Below are 18309 nucleotides of genomic sequence, written 5' to 3'. Positions count from 1 at the left end.
TTGCTGTGACTAGCTAAGACGGCACAGCCTGGAGATGTTACTCTGTGTGGGTTAGTAGCTGTTAGCAGTATTTACCTGTTTCAGACCTGGGTCCCTTCTGCTATATATTGTTACAGGAATTTGTTGTGCTTTAGGTGCAAGTTCGCACTGGGACAAGTTGAACTCCAATTCACTTAGCTGGGATCAGACTAGTACTTCCCACTACACGAGCAAAATAGACAGAATACATCCACAGTTAAATTTCTCACACGAGCACAAGAAATAGAAGCAGGAGTAGGCCCCGGGCCCTTCAAGCCTACCCCGCCATTCAACACGATCACACCTGATCCGTGCCAGCCTCAACTCCTGTGCCATTTCCCAGAGCCCTCTATTCCTCGATCTGTCAAATATTTATCCACCTCTACTTTAAATACTTCTAATGATCCAGCCCGTACCTCCCTCCGGGACAGAAAGTTCCAGAGATTCACCAACTCTGCAAGAATAAATTTATCTTGTCGCTCTGTCCCCATGTTCGAGACTCTCCCACATCTCATCATCTACCATGTCAAGCCCCCTCAGGACCTTGTATGTTTGATATGGTCACCCCTCGCTCTTCTAAACTCCGAGGAATACAGACCCACTCTATTTAGAGGGAGAGAAAAGAGCTAACATTTCTCTTTCTCTCCCTACAGATGCTGCCAGACTTGCTGAGATTTTCCAGCATTTTCTCTTTCGTTTCAGATTCCAGCATCCAGAGGAATTTGCTTTTACCCACTCTATTTAGTCTCTCTTGATAGGCCAAACCTTCTCATCCCAGCAATTAGCTTATTGAACCCCTTTGGACTGAATGTTACGTTATCCTTTTTTAGGTAAGGAGACCAAAACTCTAAGGAATATTCCAGATGAGGGCTCACCAACACCCTGTGCAATTGCAGCTCTCTTTAACTTTCCTTTGATTCATTTAAAAACACAAGTCGGTTTCTTGGTATTGTGATCATCATTACCTTTGTGACTTTTACTTAGATGACAAAGAAGATTCCCAAGAATCCGGCCAATTTATCCAGACACGCTCAGATGGGTAAGTGCTTTAAAACTGTGGCTGTATCGTCTGTGTTTAACAAAGAAAATTACAGCACAGGAACAGGCCCTTTGGCCCTCCCAGCCTGCGCCGATCCAGATCCTTTATCTAAACCTGTCACCTATTTTCGAAGGATCTACTTCCCTCTGTTCCCCGCCCGTTCATATATCTGTCTAGATGCATCTTAAATGATGCTATCGTGCCCGCCTTTACCACCTCCGCTGGCAAAGCATTCCAGGCACCCACCACCCTCTGCGTAAAAAAACTTTCCACGCACATCTCCCTTAAACGTTCCCCCTCTCACCTTGAAATCGTGACCCCTTGTAATTGACACCCCCACTCTTGGAAAAAGCTTGTTGCTATCCACCCTGTCCATACCTCTCATAATTTTGTAGACCTCAATCAGGTCCCCCCTCAACCTCCGTCTTTCCAATGAAAACAATCCTAATCTACTCAACCTTTCTTCATAGCTAGCACCCTCCATACCAGGCAACATCCTGGTGAATCTCCTCTGCACCCTCTCCAAAGCATCCACATCCTTCTGGTAATGTGGCGACCAGAACGCCACGCAGTATTCCAAATGTGGCCGAACCAAAGTCCTACACAACTGTAACATGACCTGCCGACTCTTGTACTCAATACCCCGTCCGATGAAGGCAAGCATACTGTATGCCTCTTGACCACTCTATCGACCTGCGTTGCCACCTTCAGGGTACAATGGACCTGAACTCCCAGATCGCTCTGTACATCAATTTTTCCCAGGACTCTTCCATTGACCGTATAGTCCGCTCTTGAATTGGATCTTCCAAAATGCATCACCTCGCATTTGCCTGGATTGAACTCCATCTGCCATTTCTCTGCCCAACTCTCCAATCTATCTATATTTTGCTGTATTCACTGACAGTCCTCCTCGCTATCTGCAACTCCACCAATCCTGGTATCATCTGCAAACTTGCTAATCAGACCACCTATATCTTCGTCCAGATCATTTATGTATATCACAAACAACAGTAGTCCGAGCACGGATCCCTGTGGAACACCACTAGTCACCTTTCTCCATTTTGAGACACTCCCTTCCACCACTACTCTCTGTCTCCTGTTGCCCAGCCAATTCTTTATCCATCTAGCTAGTACACCCTGAACCCCATACGACTTCACTTTTTCCATCAACCTGCCATGGGAAACTTTATCAAACGCCTTACTGAAGTCCATGTATATGACATCTCCAGCCCTTCCCTCATCAATTAACTTTGTCACTTCCTAAAAGAATTCCATTAGGTTTGTAAGACATGACCTTCCCTGCACAAAACCATGCTGCCTATCACTGATAAGACTATTTTCTTCCAAATGTGAATAGATCCTCTCCCTCAGTATCTTCTCCAACAGTTTGCCTACCACTGACGTCAAGCTCAAAGGTCTATATTTCCCTGGATTATCCCTGCTACCCTTCTTAAACAGAGGGACAACATTAGCAATTCTCCAGTCCTCCAGGGCCTCACCCGTGCTCAAGGATGCTGCAAAGATATCTGTTAAGGCCCCAGCTATTTCGTCCCTCGCTTCCCTCAGTAACCTGGGATAGATCCCATCCGGACCTGGGGACTTGTCCACCTTAATACATTTTAGAATACCCAAAACTTCCCCCTTCCTTATACTGACTTGACCTAGAGTATTTAAACATCCATCCTTAGCCTCAACATCCGTCATGTCCCTCTCCTTGGTGAATACCGATGCAAAGTACTCATTAAGAATCTCACCCATTTCCTCTGACTCCACGCATGAATTCCCTCTTTTGTCTTTGAGTGGGCTAATCCTTTCTCTAGTTACCCTCTTGCTCCTTGTATACGAATAAAAGGCTTTGGGATTTTCCTTAACCCTGTTAGCCAAAGATATTTCATGACCCCTTTTAGCCCTCTTTATTGCGCGTTTGAGATTTGTCCTACTTTCCCGATATTCCTCCAAAGCTTCATCAGTTTAAAGTCGCCTAGATCTTATGTATGCTTCCTTTTTCATCTTGGCTAGTCTCACAATTCCACCCGTCATCCATGGTTCCCTAATCTTGCCATTTCTATCCCTCATTTTCACAGGGACATGTCTGTCCTGCACTCTAATCAACCTTTCCTTAAAAGACTCCCACATTTCAAATGTAGATTTACCCTTAAACAGCTGCTCCCAATCCACATTCCCTAGCTCCTGCCGAATTTTGTTGTACTTGGCCTTTCCCCAATTTAGCACTCTTCCTTTAGGACCACTCTCGTCTTTGTCCATGAGTATTCTAAAACTTACAGAATTGTGAGTGCTATTCCGAAAGTAATCACCGACTGAAACTTTAACCACCTGGCCGGGATCATTCCCCAATACCAGGTCCAGTATGGCCCCTTCCCGAGTTGGACTATTTACATACTGCTCTAAAAAACTCTCCTGGATGCTCCTTACAAATTCTGCTCCATCTACGCCTCCAACACTACATGAGTCCCATTCAATGTTGGGGAAGTTAAAATCTCCCATCATGGCCACCCTATTGCTCCTACATTTTTCTATAATCTGTCTACATATTTGTACCTCTACTTCACGCTCGCTTTTGGGAGGCCTGTAGTAAAGTCCCAACAATGTTACTGCACCCTTTCTATTTCTTAGCTCTACCCATATTGCCTCAGTGCTCGAATCCTCCATCGTGCCCTCCTTAATCACAGCTGTGATATCATCTGTGACCAGTAATCAAACTCCTCCACCCCTTTTGCCTCCCTCTCTATCCCTCCTGAAGCATCCAAACCCTGGGCTATTTAGTGTTTGAAGCTGTTGCCTTATTGTTTACTCCATTTCCTTTAGATAATGCTCCTGTGTGGGGTTTGATAAGTTGAAACATCTCTTATGGGACAGACCAGAACTCGGGGCCGTCAATATGAGATGGTCACTGACAATCCAATCTGGAAATCAGGAGAAATTCTTTACCCAGAGGGTGGTGAGAATGTGGAACTCACTACCGCAGGGAGTGGTTGAAGTGAATAATCCAGTGAATGTTTTTCAGGGGCAACTAGATGAACACATGAGGGAGAAAGGACTAGAAGGATATGCTGATCGGGCGAGATGAGGGGGTGGGGGAGCATACATGCTGATGGAGACTGGGCCGGGTGGCCATTAGGTGTATATTTGAATGAATTGTGTTTGGAGTGATTGACCTATTGTGTTTGTATCTGGTATCTGTGTGTGGATGTACATCCTGGTTCTGTGGAGAACCTTTCTGAGTTGATCTATATCAGATTGACAAGCTCCCAGCCTTTGGGTGGTGTGCGTTTATATAATGCCTTTAACATGGTAAAATATCTCGAGGCACTTCACAGTGTCGCTCAGAGAGAAGTTGGCATTGGGCTAAAGAAGGGCAGGTGTTTAAAATCTTGGTCAAAAACAGAAGTTTTAAAGAGCATCTTCAAGAAGAAGGAAAGGTTTTTGAGGGAGAGAATTCCAGAACATTGGGTTCAGAGGTCTGGAGGCACAGGTGCCAATGACGAGAATGGTGACAAACCTGACTTGTGCATTGCAGTCGATTTTTCCGTATTGATTTCATTCTTTGTAACTTCTTTCACTCTCTTTCTAGCTGAACATAATGGAGGAGTGTGTGTGTGGCTAGCTAAAATAGAAGCACTGCTGTCTTGCAGTTATTAAACTGTGTCCGTATCTTGATTTGCTGACATGCTTTTTTTTTTCTGTAGGTTGATACCAGGTTCTGAATCTGCACAAAGGAAAAAGGTCGAAGGCCACCCTCTGCTTCCTGAGAGAAAAATTAGAACCGTTTCACCTGACCTTTCACCTGCCAGAAGGGGACGCCATGATTCTCCTGACCTTTCACCTGCCAGGAGGGGCCGCCATGATTCTCCTGACCTTTCACCTGCCAGGAGGGGACGCCATGATTCTCCTGACCTTTCACCTGCCAGGAAGGGACGCCATGATTCTCCCGACCTTTCACCTGCCAGGAAGGGACGCCATGATTCTCCCGACCTTTCACCTGCCAGGAAGGGACGCCATGATTCTCCCGACCTTTCACCTCCCAGGAAGGGGCGCTGCGATTCTCCCGACCTTTCACCTCCCAGGAAGGGACGCCGCGATTCTCCTGACCTTTCACCTCCCAGGAGGGGACACCGTGATTCTCCTGACCTTTCACCTCCCAAGAGGGGACACCGCAATTCTCCCGACCTTTCACCTCCCAGGAGGGGACGCCGCAATTCTCCTGACCTTTCACCTCCCAGGAGGGGACGCCGCGATTCTCCTGACCTTTCACCTCCCAGGAGGGGGCGCCGCAATTCTCCTGACCTTTCACCTCCCAGGAGGGGACGTCGCAATTCTCCCAACCTTTCACCTCCCAGGAGGGGACGCCGCGATTCTCACGACCGTTCACCTCCCAGAAAAAAACTTGCTAAAAACACAGAGAAATGTGTCAGATCTACAGACATACCTTCTAGAAGGTATCATTCCCCTGACCTTTCACAGAGACGCCAAGACCCTGATTCTGACCTTTCACCCCCACAAAGATGTCAGCATTCTCCTGACTCCGATCTATCACCAGCATGGAGGAAGAAGTCGGAGGCGCATGATTCAGTCCATAAACCCGGCTCGGGCAGCTCTGAATCCTCGCCCACCCGGCAGAGACTGCCTTCCCGGAGAACACCTCTTTCGAGGGGCAAAGGGGCCAGCCAGGACTCTAGTCCAAATAGAAAGGTAAGTGGAGCAAGTTGGCAAGGTGTCTACTGGTTGGCAAGAGGGTTGAGGCTTCACAGGAATGATGAGGGAAACCGCTGCTCTCGGAGGGAGAGATTTGAACCCTGGCTTCAGTCAGACTTTGGATTCTGAGAATTGTGCCTCCTGTGAAGTGCTTCGGGATGTTTCATCCTGTTAAAGCTGCCATGTAGAGGCGCAGTTTTGTTGAGAGGATAGTTTACTTGGTTTTGAGATTTGAAGCTGCTCTTTTATCTTCCGCATCCAAAATGTTCGAATCTGGCTCAGTGACCATGGCGTCTGTGTAGGTGACTAAGGCAGATGTTTAGGTAGCTTGTAAGCTCTTATTGAGTACTGCGTTTATTTTTCTTTCTTCTTCTAAGTGCTATTCTTTCGATACCTGGTTCTCTTCCCTCACCTGACTCACAGACCCTAATTTCCATGTCACCGTGCTTCATTGGTAATGGCTTCTTGGATAGGGAGTGAAACTTCAAATATTTTTTATGCTCCATTTCTCCCTGATTCCCTGCAGGCGCCAGGGATGCATGGATACAAGTTGTCCAGCCTGAAGTAAGTTCAGGACAATTAGCATTGCCTTTTGAACGATTGAAAAGGCTGGGGCTGTTTTGTTTCAAAAAGAGAAGATGGAGGAGTACAGTTTCTTTTAAAATTATAAAAGGGTTTGACAAAGGCGCTAAAGAGATGTTTGCATTTGAGGAGAGAGCAGAATTAGTGGCCATGGATATCAGATAGTCACAAATAACTTCAATGGGGAATTCAGGAGAAACGTTTTTACCCAGAGAGTGTGGAGAATGTGGGCTTCGCTCCCACGCGGAGTGGCTGAGGTGAACAGTATAGATAAACATTTAAGGAGAAGCTGGGTACACACGAGGGAGAAAGGATTAGAAATGCATGTTGATAGGATGAAACAATGGAGGGCAGGAGGAGGCTTGTGTGGGGTGTTAACACCATGAATGGAATGGGTGAGTGGCCTGATTCTGTGCTGTATTTACTGCAGACTAAAAGGTCTAAGAATTTAAGATCAAATCTGCTGGGCTATGATTATGCCACGTTAGCCTCACAATTTCATTCAAATTTCTTGTTTATGTTAATAACTTGGAAGCTAAAATCAACACTAATTGGTTTGAGAAATCTTGATGGACTGACAATTTATTTCACTGTGTTTCAGTCACAAGGAAAGGAGATGCTGTCAGGGGGTCAGGCTGGCCTCATATCCACAGAAATACTCCGCAAAGAGAAAGAGGACCGCAGGCAAAAAGAAAAAGCAGCCGAGCGTGTGGCAGGTATGAGGGTAACCATGATGCAATCTCTGCACTGTCCACTCCCCAGCGCGCATGCACACTGTACCCTGTTTAAAAACATATTCTTCATGCCTGACGCTGAACAGTAACAGCTGGATATTTAACCATGGAGGGCATCAGCACAGCTGGATATTTAACCATGGAGGGCATCAGCACAGAGCCTGATTCTGCCTTTACCTAATGTTCAAATCCCATCATTTACTAGCAAGGGTCAGTGTACCGGTGACGAGAGAAAATCCTTGACTGATCGAGCTGTATTATTAAATGTAATATTCCCCCTGATCATTTCATCACCACTCCCTGCCCTACCCCAGACGGAAGGGCCCAGCATGTTTCACACTCTCTGTGGAGTTGTATGAATGGGGTCTAGGCAGGTTTAAAAAAATCAATGCTGACTGATGCATTAATTAAGGTCTGCGAGACATTGAGAAATGTTCAGGAGTTGAGCATAAAACATACAGTGCAGAAGGCGGCCATTCGGCCCATCAAGTCTGTACTGACCCACTTAAGCCCTCACTTCCACCCTATCTCCGTAACCCAATAACCCCCCCTAACCTTTTTAGAGACTAAGGCCAATTTATCACGGCCAATCCACCTAATCTGCACGTCTTTGGACTGTGGGAGGAAACCGGAGCACCCGGAGGAAACCCACGCACACACGGGAAGAACGTGCAGACTCCTCACGGACAGTGACCCAGTGGGGAATCGAACCTGGGACTCTGGCGCTGTGGAGCCACAGTGCTGTCCACTTGTGCTACCGTGCTGCCGAGTTGGTTGAATGGTCTGCGAGTTGGCAGCTACAATTTAATGTGGCAGAGTGAGGATGACGAATAACCGGGAATGTGCACACAATACAAATGGACAACAAGTTGTGGGAGGTCAGAATGTTGGAGGTTTAAATCCACAATTCTTGGCGAGACATGACGCACTGCGACTTCTCTCTCAGGAGCTCAGCAATGCCAGGAGATTTAACAAAGGATTTTAAACTGAAGCAGCAATCAGATAGTGAATGGAGAAAGTGTTTGTGCTCTGCTTGGGGCCTCACTGATGAGGGGTCATTTATTTATAATCAGCACTAAGAGGCCGGGCAGATTGGGAAGTGGTTAATGTGATGAACGGGATCCTGGGTTTTAAAAACAGAGGCGTACAAAAGCAAAGCGGTTATCCCACACTAAGCAATATGTCCAGTTCTGGGCATAGCACTTTGGGAAGGAGTTGAAGGCAGAAATGATTCTGGAGAATGGTTCCGGGGTGAGTGGATAGATTGGAGAAGCTGTTGGGGTGTTCTCCTTAGAGGAGAGAGGGTTGAGAGGAGATTTGATAGAGGTGTCTAAAATCATGAGCACTCTGGACAGAGTGGATAGGGAGAAACTGCCCCCATTGGTGTAAGGGACGAGGACCAGAGTGGAACAAGTTGGGGTGTTTGGCAAAAGAATCAACGGTAACATCAGAAAAACCCTTTTACACAACGAGTGGTTAGGATCTGGAATGCGGTGTCTGAGAGTGTGATGGAGGCAGATTCAATCCTGGCTTTCAAAAGATAATTGGATAATTACCTGAAGAGAAAACAAATTCCAGGCTTCGGGATAAGAGTGGGAATGGGATGAACTGAGTTGCTGTAGCAGAGCTGCATGGCCCCCGTTCTGGAAGCATTCTATAATTCTGTGTGTGGAAGAGAAGTTGTTTCCACTCAGATTATTATGATGTGGAGATACCGGCATTGGACTGGGGTGAGCACAGTAAGATGTCTTACAACACCAGGTTAAAGTCCAACAGGTTTGTTTCAAATCACTAGCTTTCGGAACACAGCTCCATCCTCAGCTGAATCTGGTGTTGTAAGACCTCTTACTGTACCCACATTGTTGTTAGAGGTCGCACACTTTGCCACAGAGAGTGAAGAAAAAAACCATCATGTCTTTTATGGGAAATTTGGTTAAATGTTCAGCTAAATTGTACCCTGAAGGTGGCTGCGCAGGTCGATAGAGTGGTCAAGAAGGCATACGGCATGCTTTCCTTCATCGGACGGGGTATTGAGTACAAGAGTCGGCAGGTCATGTTACAGTTGTATAGGACTTTGGCTAGGCCACATTCGGAATACTGCGTGCAGTTCTGGTCGCCACATTACCAGAAGGATGTGGATGTTTTAGAGAGGGTGCAGAGGAGGTTCACCAGGATGTTGCCTGGTATGGAGGGTGCTAGCTATGAAGAGAGGTTGAGTAGATTAGGATTATTTTCATTAGAAAGACGGAGGTTGAGGGGGGACCTCATTGAGGTCTACAAAATTATGAGAGGTATGGACAGGGTGGATAGCAAGAAGCGTTTTCCCAGAGTGGGGGACTCGATTACTAGGGGTCACGAGTTCAAGGTGAGAGGGGAAAAGTTTAAGGGAGATATGCGTGGAAAGTTCTTTACGCAGAGGGTGGTGGGTATTGCCGGCGGGGGTGGTAGAGGCGGGCACGATAGCGTCATTTAAGATGTATCTAGACAGATACATGAATGGGCGGGGAGCAGAGGGATACAGATCCTTAGAAAATAGGTGACAGTTTTAGGTAGAGGATCTGGATCGGCGCAGGCTTGGAGGGACGAAGGGCCTGTTCCTGTGCTGTAATTTTTCTTTGTTAAATGAGGTTTCACCTTGAAGCCAATGCCTGTGAAGGAACAATGTGTGTCATGGGGTGGTCTGAAAGGAAGGAGAAGATGTGGTTTTTCGTAAAGGATTGCTGGAAAAAGGCTTGGATTTTCCCCAGTGAGATAATCAAGAAGGAGCATCATTGTTGGAAGGATAGTTGGTCAGTCCCAGAGTTGTGTCTGATTTTATATTATTCTTTTCACACTGCAGTTTCTGCTCTGGAGAAATGTGAACAAACCCGACCCCTTGTGCTTCTTGAGATTTTCCGAGTGAGGAGCCGTGGACATCTGCTGCCTCCCTCACTAGGAAGTGTCTGGAGTAGCCTGGGCTGACCCTCGTGTCCCTCCTACTTCCCTCGGCGCTGTCCCACTCCTGCTGTCTTCTCCCATCCCTGCTGCAAAGGCTGAAAATGTGAAATTCCCTCCGAATGAGGGTTTTAGACAATGAGCAGTGATTACCAGCTGATGGTGCTGAGACCTTTCTCCTTTTTTAAAGATGATTCCAGAAACGCCACCACTATTTTCCGAGATAAATCCGGAAAAAAGAGGGACTTGGACCAGGAGCGAATTGAGCACAAAAAGAAGGAAGAAGAGAAAGCGGCAAAACAAGAAAAATATTCCCAATGGGGCAAAGGGTAAGAAGATGAATAATCGGCAGCTCGTGGGTCAGGGAGGCTGTGGTAAGGCTGTGATTTAACTGGTACAGACCCGTTACCCTGGACATCACTGCAACACATGGAGTTTGTTCATTCCAATTCCTTACTACACCAGTTTGGCTTCCTCTCTATTTATCTTTCGGTAAACATTTTCTTTTCTCACTCTCCATCATTCTTCTTTCGAACATTTTATCCCATTTACGCCTCTCATTTTTTCTCTACACAATCACGTTTTATTCAACTACATTTCCTTCTTTCCTCTCCCACACTCCCATCCTTTCCCTTTATTCTTCCTTTACCCTGTTCCTATCCCAGTTTATCTTCCTTGCTCTCCCCTTTCCTTCAATCTATCTTTCCTTCCTTTTGTCATGTTGTGGTTTTTCCAGCTTCCCTGATTCTCTGGGCGATCTGTGTTTCAGGGTGGCTCAGGAGGAACAGCAGAGGAAGAATGTCATGGAGGCTCTTCATGAGATGCAGAAACCGCTTGCACGACATATTGATGATGAAGACCTGGATCGCTTCCTCCGTGAGAAAGAGAGAGACGGAGACCCCATGGCTGGGCTAATCAGGAAGAAGAAGGAAAAAGAGGCCAAAAATAAAAATGGTGAGTTTAAACGTGAAACGAAGGGTCCCAATGCACTAGGGGTGTTCAGACATGGTACTGTCCGAAGATGCGGGAGAGTTTACAGATGGGACTATCCGAGGATGTAGGGAGGGGGGGATGGGTTTAGAGTTGGTACTGTTGGAGGATACGGGGGTGTTTAGAGATGGTACTGTCTGGATTTTTTTGGGGGGGGGTGTCTAGAGATGGTACTATCCGAGGATGTGGGGGGGGGGGTTTAATGATGAGGACTGTCCGAGGATGCGCGGGGGTGTTTAGAGATGGTACTGTCCGAGGATGCGGGGGGTGTTTAGAGATGGTACTGTCTGATGATGCGGAGAGGGTGTTTAGAGATGGTACTTTCCGGGGGGGCGTGGGGGGTGTTTAGAGATACTACTGTCTGAGAATGCGGGGGGGGGGGGGCGGCGCTGTTTAGAGATGGTACTATCCGAGAATGCGGGGTAGGGGGCTGTTTAGAGACGGTACTGTCCGCGGGTACTGAGGAACATTTGTTTCAGGCTAAGAGCTGACTGTGTCTATTTGCCTTTACAGAGAGGCCGGTGTACAGCGGCCCCGCACCACCGCCCAATAGGTTTAATCTTTACCCTGGGTATCGCTGGGATGGAGTGGACAGGTAAAAGTACAACTTTAACATTTGAAAATCAATGATGCTTTGCAGTTAGAACAAATAAATGCATTGCTCCTTAACAGTTGATTAAAGAAGTTGCTTGACTCTTTAGGGCTAGTATCTGTGGAGTGCTGGCTGAATGGATCAACAGCTTCTGAAAGATCTCAATGTAGCTGGAAAATTCTAACTTCAAATATAATGATTAAAACAGTTAAGAGCTACAGAAGTGATCAAAATAGCAAGGGATCTGCATCAGGAACACCGTATCCCAGCTCCAGTCTGTACAGGGCCATCAGGAACGCTGTATCCCAGCTCCAGTCTGTACAGGGCAATCAGGAACACGGTATCCCTGCTCCAGTCTGTACAGGGCCATCAGGAACACCGTATCCCAGCTCCAGTATGTACAGGGCAATCAGGAACACCGTATCCCAGCTCCAGTCTGTACAGGGCAATCAGGAACACTGTATCCCAGCTCCAGTCTACAGGGCCATCAGGAACACCATATCCCAGCTCTAGTCTGTACAGGGCAATCAGGAACACGGTATCCCGGCTCCAGTCTGTACAGGGCAATCAGGAACACTGTATCCCTGCTCCAGTCTGTACAGGGCAATCAGGAACACGGTATCCCGGCTCCAGTCTGTACAGGGCACTCAGGAACACTGTATCCCAGCTCCAGTCTGTACAGGGCCATCAGGAACACTGTATCCCAGCTCCAGTCTGTACAGGGCAGTCAGGAACACTGTATCCCAGCTCCAGTCTGTACAGGGCAATCAGGAACACTGTATCCCAGCTCCAGTCTGTACAGGGCCATCAGGAACACTGTATCCCAGCTCCAGTCTGTACAGGGCCATCAGGAACACTGTATTCCTGCTCCAGTCTGTACAGGGCAATCAGGAACACTGTATCCCTGCTCCAGTCTGTACAGGGCAATCAGGAACACAGTATCCCGGCTCCAGTCTGTACAGGGCCATCAGGAACACTGTATCCCAGCTCCAGTCTGTACAGGGCCGTCAGGAACACTGTATTCCTGCTCCAGTCTGTACAGGGCAATCAGGAACACTATATCCGTGCTCCAGTCTGTATAGGGCAGTCAGGAACACTGTATCCCTGCTCCAGTCTGTACAGGGCAATCAGGAACACGGTCTCCCTGCTCTAGTCTGTACAGGGCAATCAGGAACACTGTATCCCAGCTCTAGTCTATACAGGGCAATCAGGAACACTGTATCCCAGCTCCAGTCTGTACAGGGCAATCAGGAACACTGTATCCCAGCTCCAGTCTCTACAGGGCAGTCAGGAACACTGTATCCCAGCTCCAGTCTGTACAGGGCAATCAGGAACACTGTATCCCAGCTCCAGTCTCTACAGGGCAGTCAGGAACACTGTATCCCAGCTCCAGTCTGTACAGGGCAATCAGGAACACGGTATCCCGGCTCCAGTCTGTACAGGGCAATCAGGAACACTGTATCCCTGCTCCAGTCTTTACAGGGCAATCAGGAACACGGTATCCCGGCTCCAGTCTGTACAGGGCACTCAGGAACACTATATCCCAGCTCCAGTCTGTACAGGGCAATCAGGAACACTGTATCCCAGCTCCAGTCTGTACAGGGCAGTCAGGAACACTGTATCCCTGCTCCAGTCTGTACAGGGCAATCAGGAACACTGTATCCCTGCTCCAGTCTGTACAGGGCAATCAGGAACACGGTATCCCGGCTCCAGTCTGTACAGGGCACTCAGGAACACTGTATCCCAGCTCCAGTCTGTACAGGGCCATCAGGAACACTGTATCCCAGCTCCAGTCTGTACAGGGCAGTCAGGAACACTGTATCCCAGCTCCAGTCTGTACAGGGCAATGAGGAACACTGTATCCCAGCTCCAGTCTGTACAGGGCCATCAGGAACACTGTATCCCAGCTCCAGTCTGTACAGGGCAATCAGGAACACAGTATCCCGGCCCAGTCTGTACAGGGCCATCAGGAACACTGTATTCCTGCTCCAGTCTGTACAGGGCAATCAGGAACACTGTATCCCTGCTCCAGTCTGTACAGGGCAATCAGGAACACAGTATCCCGGCTCCAGTCTGTACAGGGCCATCAGGAACACTGTATCCCAGCTCCAGTCTGTACAGGGCCGTCAGGAACACTGTATTCCTGCTCCAGTCTGTACAGGGCAATCAGGAACAGTGTATCCCTGCTCCAGTCTGTACAGGGCAATCAGGAACACTATATCCCAGCTCCAGTCTGTATAGGGCAGTCAGGAACACTGTATCCCTGCTCCAGTCTGTACAGGGCAATCAGGAACACGGTATCCCTGCTCCAGTCTGTACAGGGCAATCAGGAACACTGTATCCCAGCTCCAGTCTGTACAGGGCAATCAGGAACACTGTATCCCAGCTCCAGTCTGTACAGGGCACTCAGGAACACTGTATCCCGGCTCTAGTCTATACAGGGCAATCAGGAACACTGTATCCCAGCTCCAGTCTGTACAGGGCAATCAGGAACACTGTATCCCAACTCCAGTCTCTACAGGGCAGTCAGGAACACTGTATCCCAGCTCCAGTCTGTACAGGGCAATCAGGAACACTGTATCCCAGCTCCAGTCTCTACAGGGCAGTCAGGAACACTGTATCCCAGCTCCAGTCTGTACAGGGCAATCAGGAACACTGTATCCCAGCTCCAGTCTCTACAGGGCAGTCAGGAACACTGTATCCCAGCTCCAGTCTGTACAGGGCAATCAGGAACACTGTATCCCAGCTCCAGTCTGTACAGGGCCATCAGGAACACTGTATCCCAGCTCCAGTCTGTACAGGGCAATCAGGAACACAGTATCCCGGCCCAGTCTGTACAGGGCCATCAGGAACACTGTATTCCTGCTCCAGTCTGTACAGGGCAACCAGGAACACTGTATCCCTGCTCCAGTCTGTACAGGGCAATCAGGAACTCAGTATCCCGGCTCCAGTCTGTACAGTGCCATCAGGAACACTGTATCCCAGCTCCAGTCTGTACAGGGCCGTCAGGAACACTGTATTCCTGCTCCAGTCTGTACAGGGCAATCAGGAACACTATATCCCAGCTCCAGTCTGTACAGGGCAGTCAGGAACACTGTATCCCTGCTCCAGTTTGTACAGGGCAATCAGGAACCCGGTATCCCTGCTCCAGTCTGTACAGGGCAATCAGGAACACTGTATCCCAGCTCTAGTCTATACAGGGCAATCAGGAACACTGTATCCCAGCTCCAGTCTGTACAGGGCAATCAGGAACACTGTATCCCAGCTCCAGTCTCTACAGGGCAGTCAGGAACACTGTATCCCAGCTCCAGTCTGTACAGGGCAATCAGGAACACTGTACCCCTGCTCCAGTCTGCACAGGGCAATCAGGAACACTGTATCCCAGCTCCAGTCTGTACAGGGCACTCAGGAACACTGTATCCCGGCTCCAGTCTGTACAGGGCACTCAGGAACACTGTATCCCAGCTCCAGTCTGTACAGGGCAATCAGGAACACTGTATCCCAGCTCTAGTCTATACAGGGCAATCAGGAACACTGTATCCCAGCTCCAGTCTGTACAGGGCAATCAGGAACACTGTATCCCAGCTCCAGTCTCTACAGGGCAGTCAGGAACACTGTATCCCAGCTCCAGTCTGTACAGGGCAATCAGGAACACTGTACCCCTGCTCCAGTCTGCACAGGGCAATCAGGAACACTGTATCCCAGCTCCAGTCTGTACAGGGCACTCAGGAACACTGTATCCCGGCTCCAGTCTGTACAGGGCACTCAGGAACACTGTATCCCAGCTCCAGTCTGTACAGGGCAATCAGGAACACTGTATTCCTGCCCCAGTCTGTACAGGGCAATCAGGAACACTGTATCCCAGCTCTAGTCTGTACAGGGCACTCAGGAACACTGTATCCCTGCTCCAGTCTGTACAGGGCAATCAGGAACACTGTATCCCTGCTCCAGTCTGTACAGGGCACTCAGGAACAGTGTATCCCGGCTCCAGTCTGTACAGGGCAGTCAGGAACACTGTATCCCAGCTCCAGTCTGTACAGGGCAATCAGGAACACTGTACCCCTGCTCCAGTCTGCACAGGGCAATCAGGAACACTGTATCCCAGCTCCAGTCTGTACAGGGCAATCAGGAACACTGTATCCCAGCTCCAGTCTGTACAGGGCACTCAGGAACACTGTATCCCGGCTCCAGTCTGTACAGGGCACTCAGGAACACTGTATCCCAGCTCCAGTCTGTACAGGGCAATCAGGAACACTGTATTCCTGCCCCAGTCTGGACAGGGCAATCAGGAACACTGTATCCCAGCTCTAGTCTGTACAGGGCACTCAGGAACACTGTATCCCAGCTCCAGTCTGTACAGGGCACTCAGGAACACTGTATCCCAGCTCCAGTCTGTACAGGGCAATCAGGAACACTGTATTCCTGCCCCAGTCTGTACAGGGCAATCAGGAACACTGTATCCCAGCTCTAGTCTGTACAGGGCACTCAGGAACACTGTATCCCAGCTCCAGTCTGTACAGGGCACTCAGGAACACTGTATCCCAGCTCCAGTCTGTACAGGGCAATCAGGAACACTGTATTCCTGCCCCAGTCTGTACAGGGCAATCAGGAACACTGTATCCCAGCTCTAGTCTGTACAGGGCACTCAGGAACACTGTATCCCAGCTCCAGTCTGTACAGGGCACTCAGGAACACTGAGTGTTTGATGGGGACAGTGTAGGGAGAACTTTACTCTGTATCTAACCCTGTGCTGTACCTGTCCTGGGAGTGTTTGATGGGGACAGTGTAGAGGGAGCTTTATTCTGTATCCAACCCCGTGCTGTACCTGTCCTGGGAGTGTTTGATGGGGAGAGTGGAGAGGGAGCTTTACTCTGTATCGAACCCCGTGCTGTACCTGTCCTGGGAGTGTTTGATGGGGACAGTGTAGGGAGAGCTTTACTCTGTATCTAACCCTGTGCTGTACCTGTCCTGGGAGTGTTTGATGGGGACAGTGTAGAGGGAGCTTTATTCTGTATCTAACCCCGTGCTGTACCTGTCCTGGGAGTGTTTGATGGGGAGAGTGGAGGGGGAGCTTTACTCTGTATCTAACCCTGTGCTGTACCTGTCCTGGGAGTGTTTGATGGGGAGAGTGGCGAGGGAGCTTTACTCTGTATCGAACCCCGTGCTGTACCTGTCCTGGGAGTGTTTGATGGGGAGCGTGTAGAGGGATCTTTACTCTGTATCTAACCCTGTGCTGGGAGTGTTTGATGGAGAGAGTGTAGAGGGAGCTTTATTCTGTATCTAACCCTGTGCTGTACCTGTCCTGGGAGTGTTTGATGGGGAGAGTGGAGAGGGAGCTTTACTCTGTATCGAACCCCGTGCTGTACCTGTCCTGGGAGTGTTTGATGGGGACAGTGTAGAGGGAGCTTTACTCTGTATCTAACCCTGTGCTGTACCTGTCCTGGGAGTGTTTGATGGAGACAGTGTAGAGGGAGCTTTACTCTGTATCTAACCCCGTGCTGTACCTGTCCTGGGGGTGTTTGATGGGGACAGTGTAGAGGGAGCTTTACTCTGTATCTAATCCTGTGCTGTACCTGTCACGGAGGGTTTGATGGGGACGGTGTAGAGGGAGTAGTGCCCTGTAAGAAAACCATGTTTGAGTGGAGACCATGGACTGGATTTCCGGCAGCCCGGGGGTTTTCCGACGGCGTGTGGCGGCCCCAGAATGGGAAACCACATTGACTGGTCAGCGTAACAGAGCATCCCGCCGGCGGGCTGAACCAGAATTGTGGTGCGGCGGGATGCAGAATCCAGCCCCAGGTATCTAAGATGTAAACCAATCTATTCTCTGCCACTGTCCTGGATGACAAATATAACTCAACTATAGAAATGAATTTTGATCGCTCCATATATTACAGTTAAAGGTACTGGACTAACAAGAGAATGTTTTTTTTACAATCTTTCAGGTCTAATGGGTTTGAACAAAAGCGGTATGCCAGACAGGCAGATAAGAAGGCAGTGCAGGAGATAGCGTACAAATGGAGTGTGGAGGATATGTAAACAGCTGAGGGAGATTCCTGTCCATGCACACATCTTCAAACTAAGACCTTGACACTCTGGGTACAACATGATGGACAAAGACTTCTCTGAAAGTGGTTTCCTTAACCCCAGTCTGGGGTCTGAATATCTGGGGACAAATGAGGAGATGAAAATTTCTTTATTCCTGTTAATATTTTTTTAATATAAAGTTTGTACTGTAAGGTTACAGGTGTATTGGGTGCAGTCTGTCTTGTAAATTGTTAGTTTGGTGATTTACTGGCAGTATCTGTGGCTCTAACTGGCAATTGGGTTATTCCTGTCATTCCCCCATCAATACAGTCCTGTTGTTTTCAAATTTGGGTTTATCTAAATTCATTTATTTTTTAATCGTGCAGCTGAAAATCTGGATGCTTTTTAACACTGAACTTGTCATTATCTTGAAAGCTGGGATCAATTTTTTTTTGTTTATGTGGAAATTAATCAGTAAAATGTATTCATCATGTAGACAAATGGGGGACATTAGAATGCATGCCATCTTTAGATACAGTCTGACTTGTTGCATCGTCACTAAGAGCACCTGTATCTACTGCCACAACATGGTCCCAGCCACAACTGATCTGCTGCTGAACTCTCATTGAGGCCTTTTACCTCTCGAGTTAACTATTCCAATACCTCCCATCTTCCAAAAT

The 18309-nt window shown here is 48.4% G+C and overlaps 1 protein-coding gene across 1 annotated transcript in view; it reads left to right on the top strand.

Moving 5' to 3' along the window:
* bud13 (BUD13 homolog) overlaps positions 1–17975 on the top strand; it is a 37521-nt gene extending 19546 nt beyond the window's left edge. Inside the window, exons 4-10 of the mRNA XM_072486327.1 lie at positions 1003–1057; positions 4765–5767; positions 6954–7068; positions 10211–10349; positions 10790–10974; positions 11524–11605; positions 17548–17975. Coding sequence (XP_072342428.1) covers positions 1003–1057; positions 4765–5767; positions 6954–7068; positions 10211–10349; positions 10790–10974; positions 11524–11605; positions 17548–17641 — 1673 coding nt within the window. The 3' untranslated portion in view covers positions 17642–17975. The remainder of the gene's footprint in view (positions 1–1002; positions 1058–4764; positions 5768–6953; positions 7069–10210; positions 10350–10789; positions 10975–11523; positions 11606–17547) is intronic.
* The last annotated feature ends 334 nt before the right edge of the window (positions 17976–18309 follow it).

Source organism: Scyliorhinus torazame, chromosome 21 (assembly GCF_047496885.1).
Source record: "Scyliorhinus torazame isolate Kashiwa2021f chromosome 21, sScyTor2.1, whole genome shotgun sequence".
Taxonomy (NCBI): domain Eukaryota; kingdom Metazoa; phylum Chordata; class Chondrichthyes; order Carcharhiniformes; family Scyliorhinidae; genus Scyliorhinus; species Scyliorhinus torazame.
This window is presented reverse-complemented; position numbering and strand designations above follow the sequence as displayed.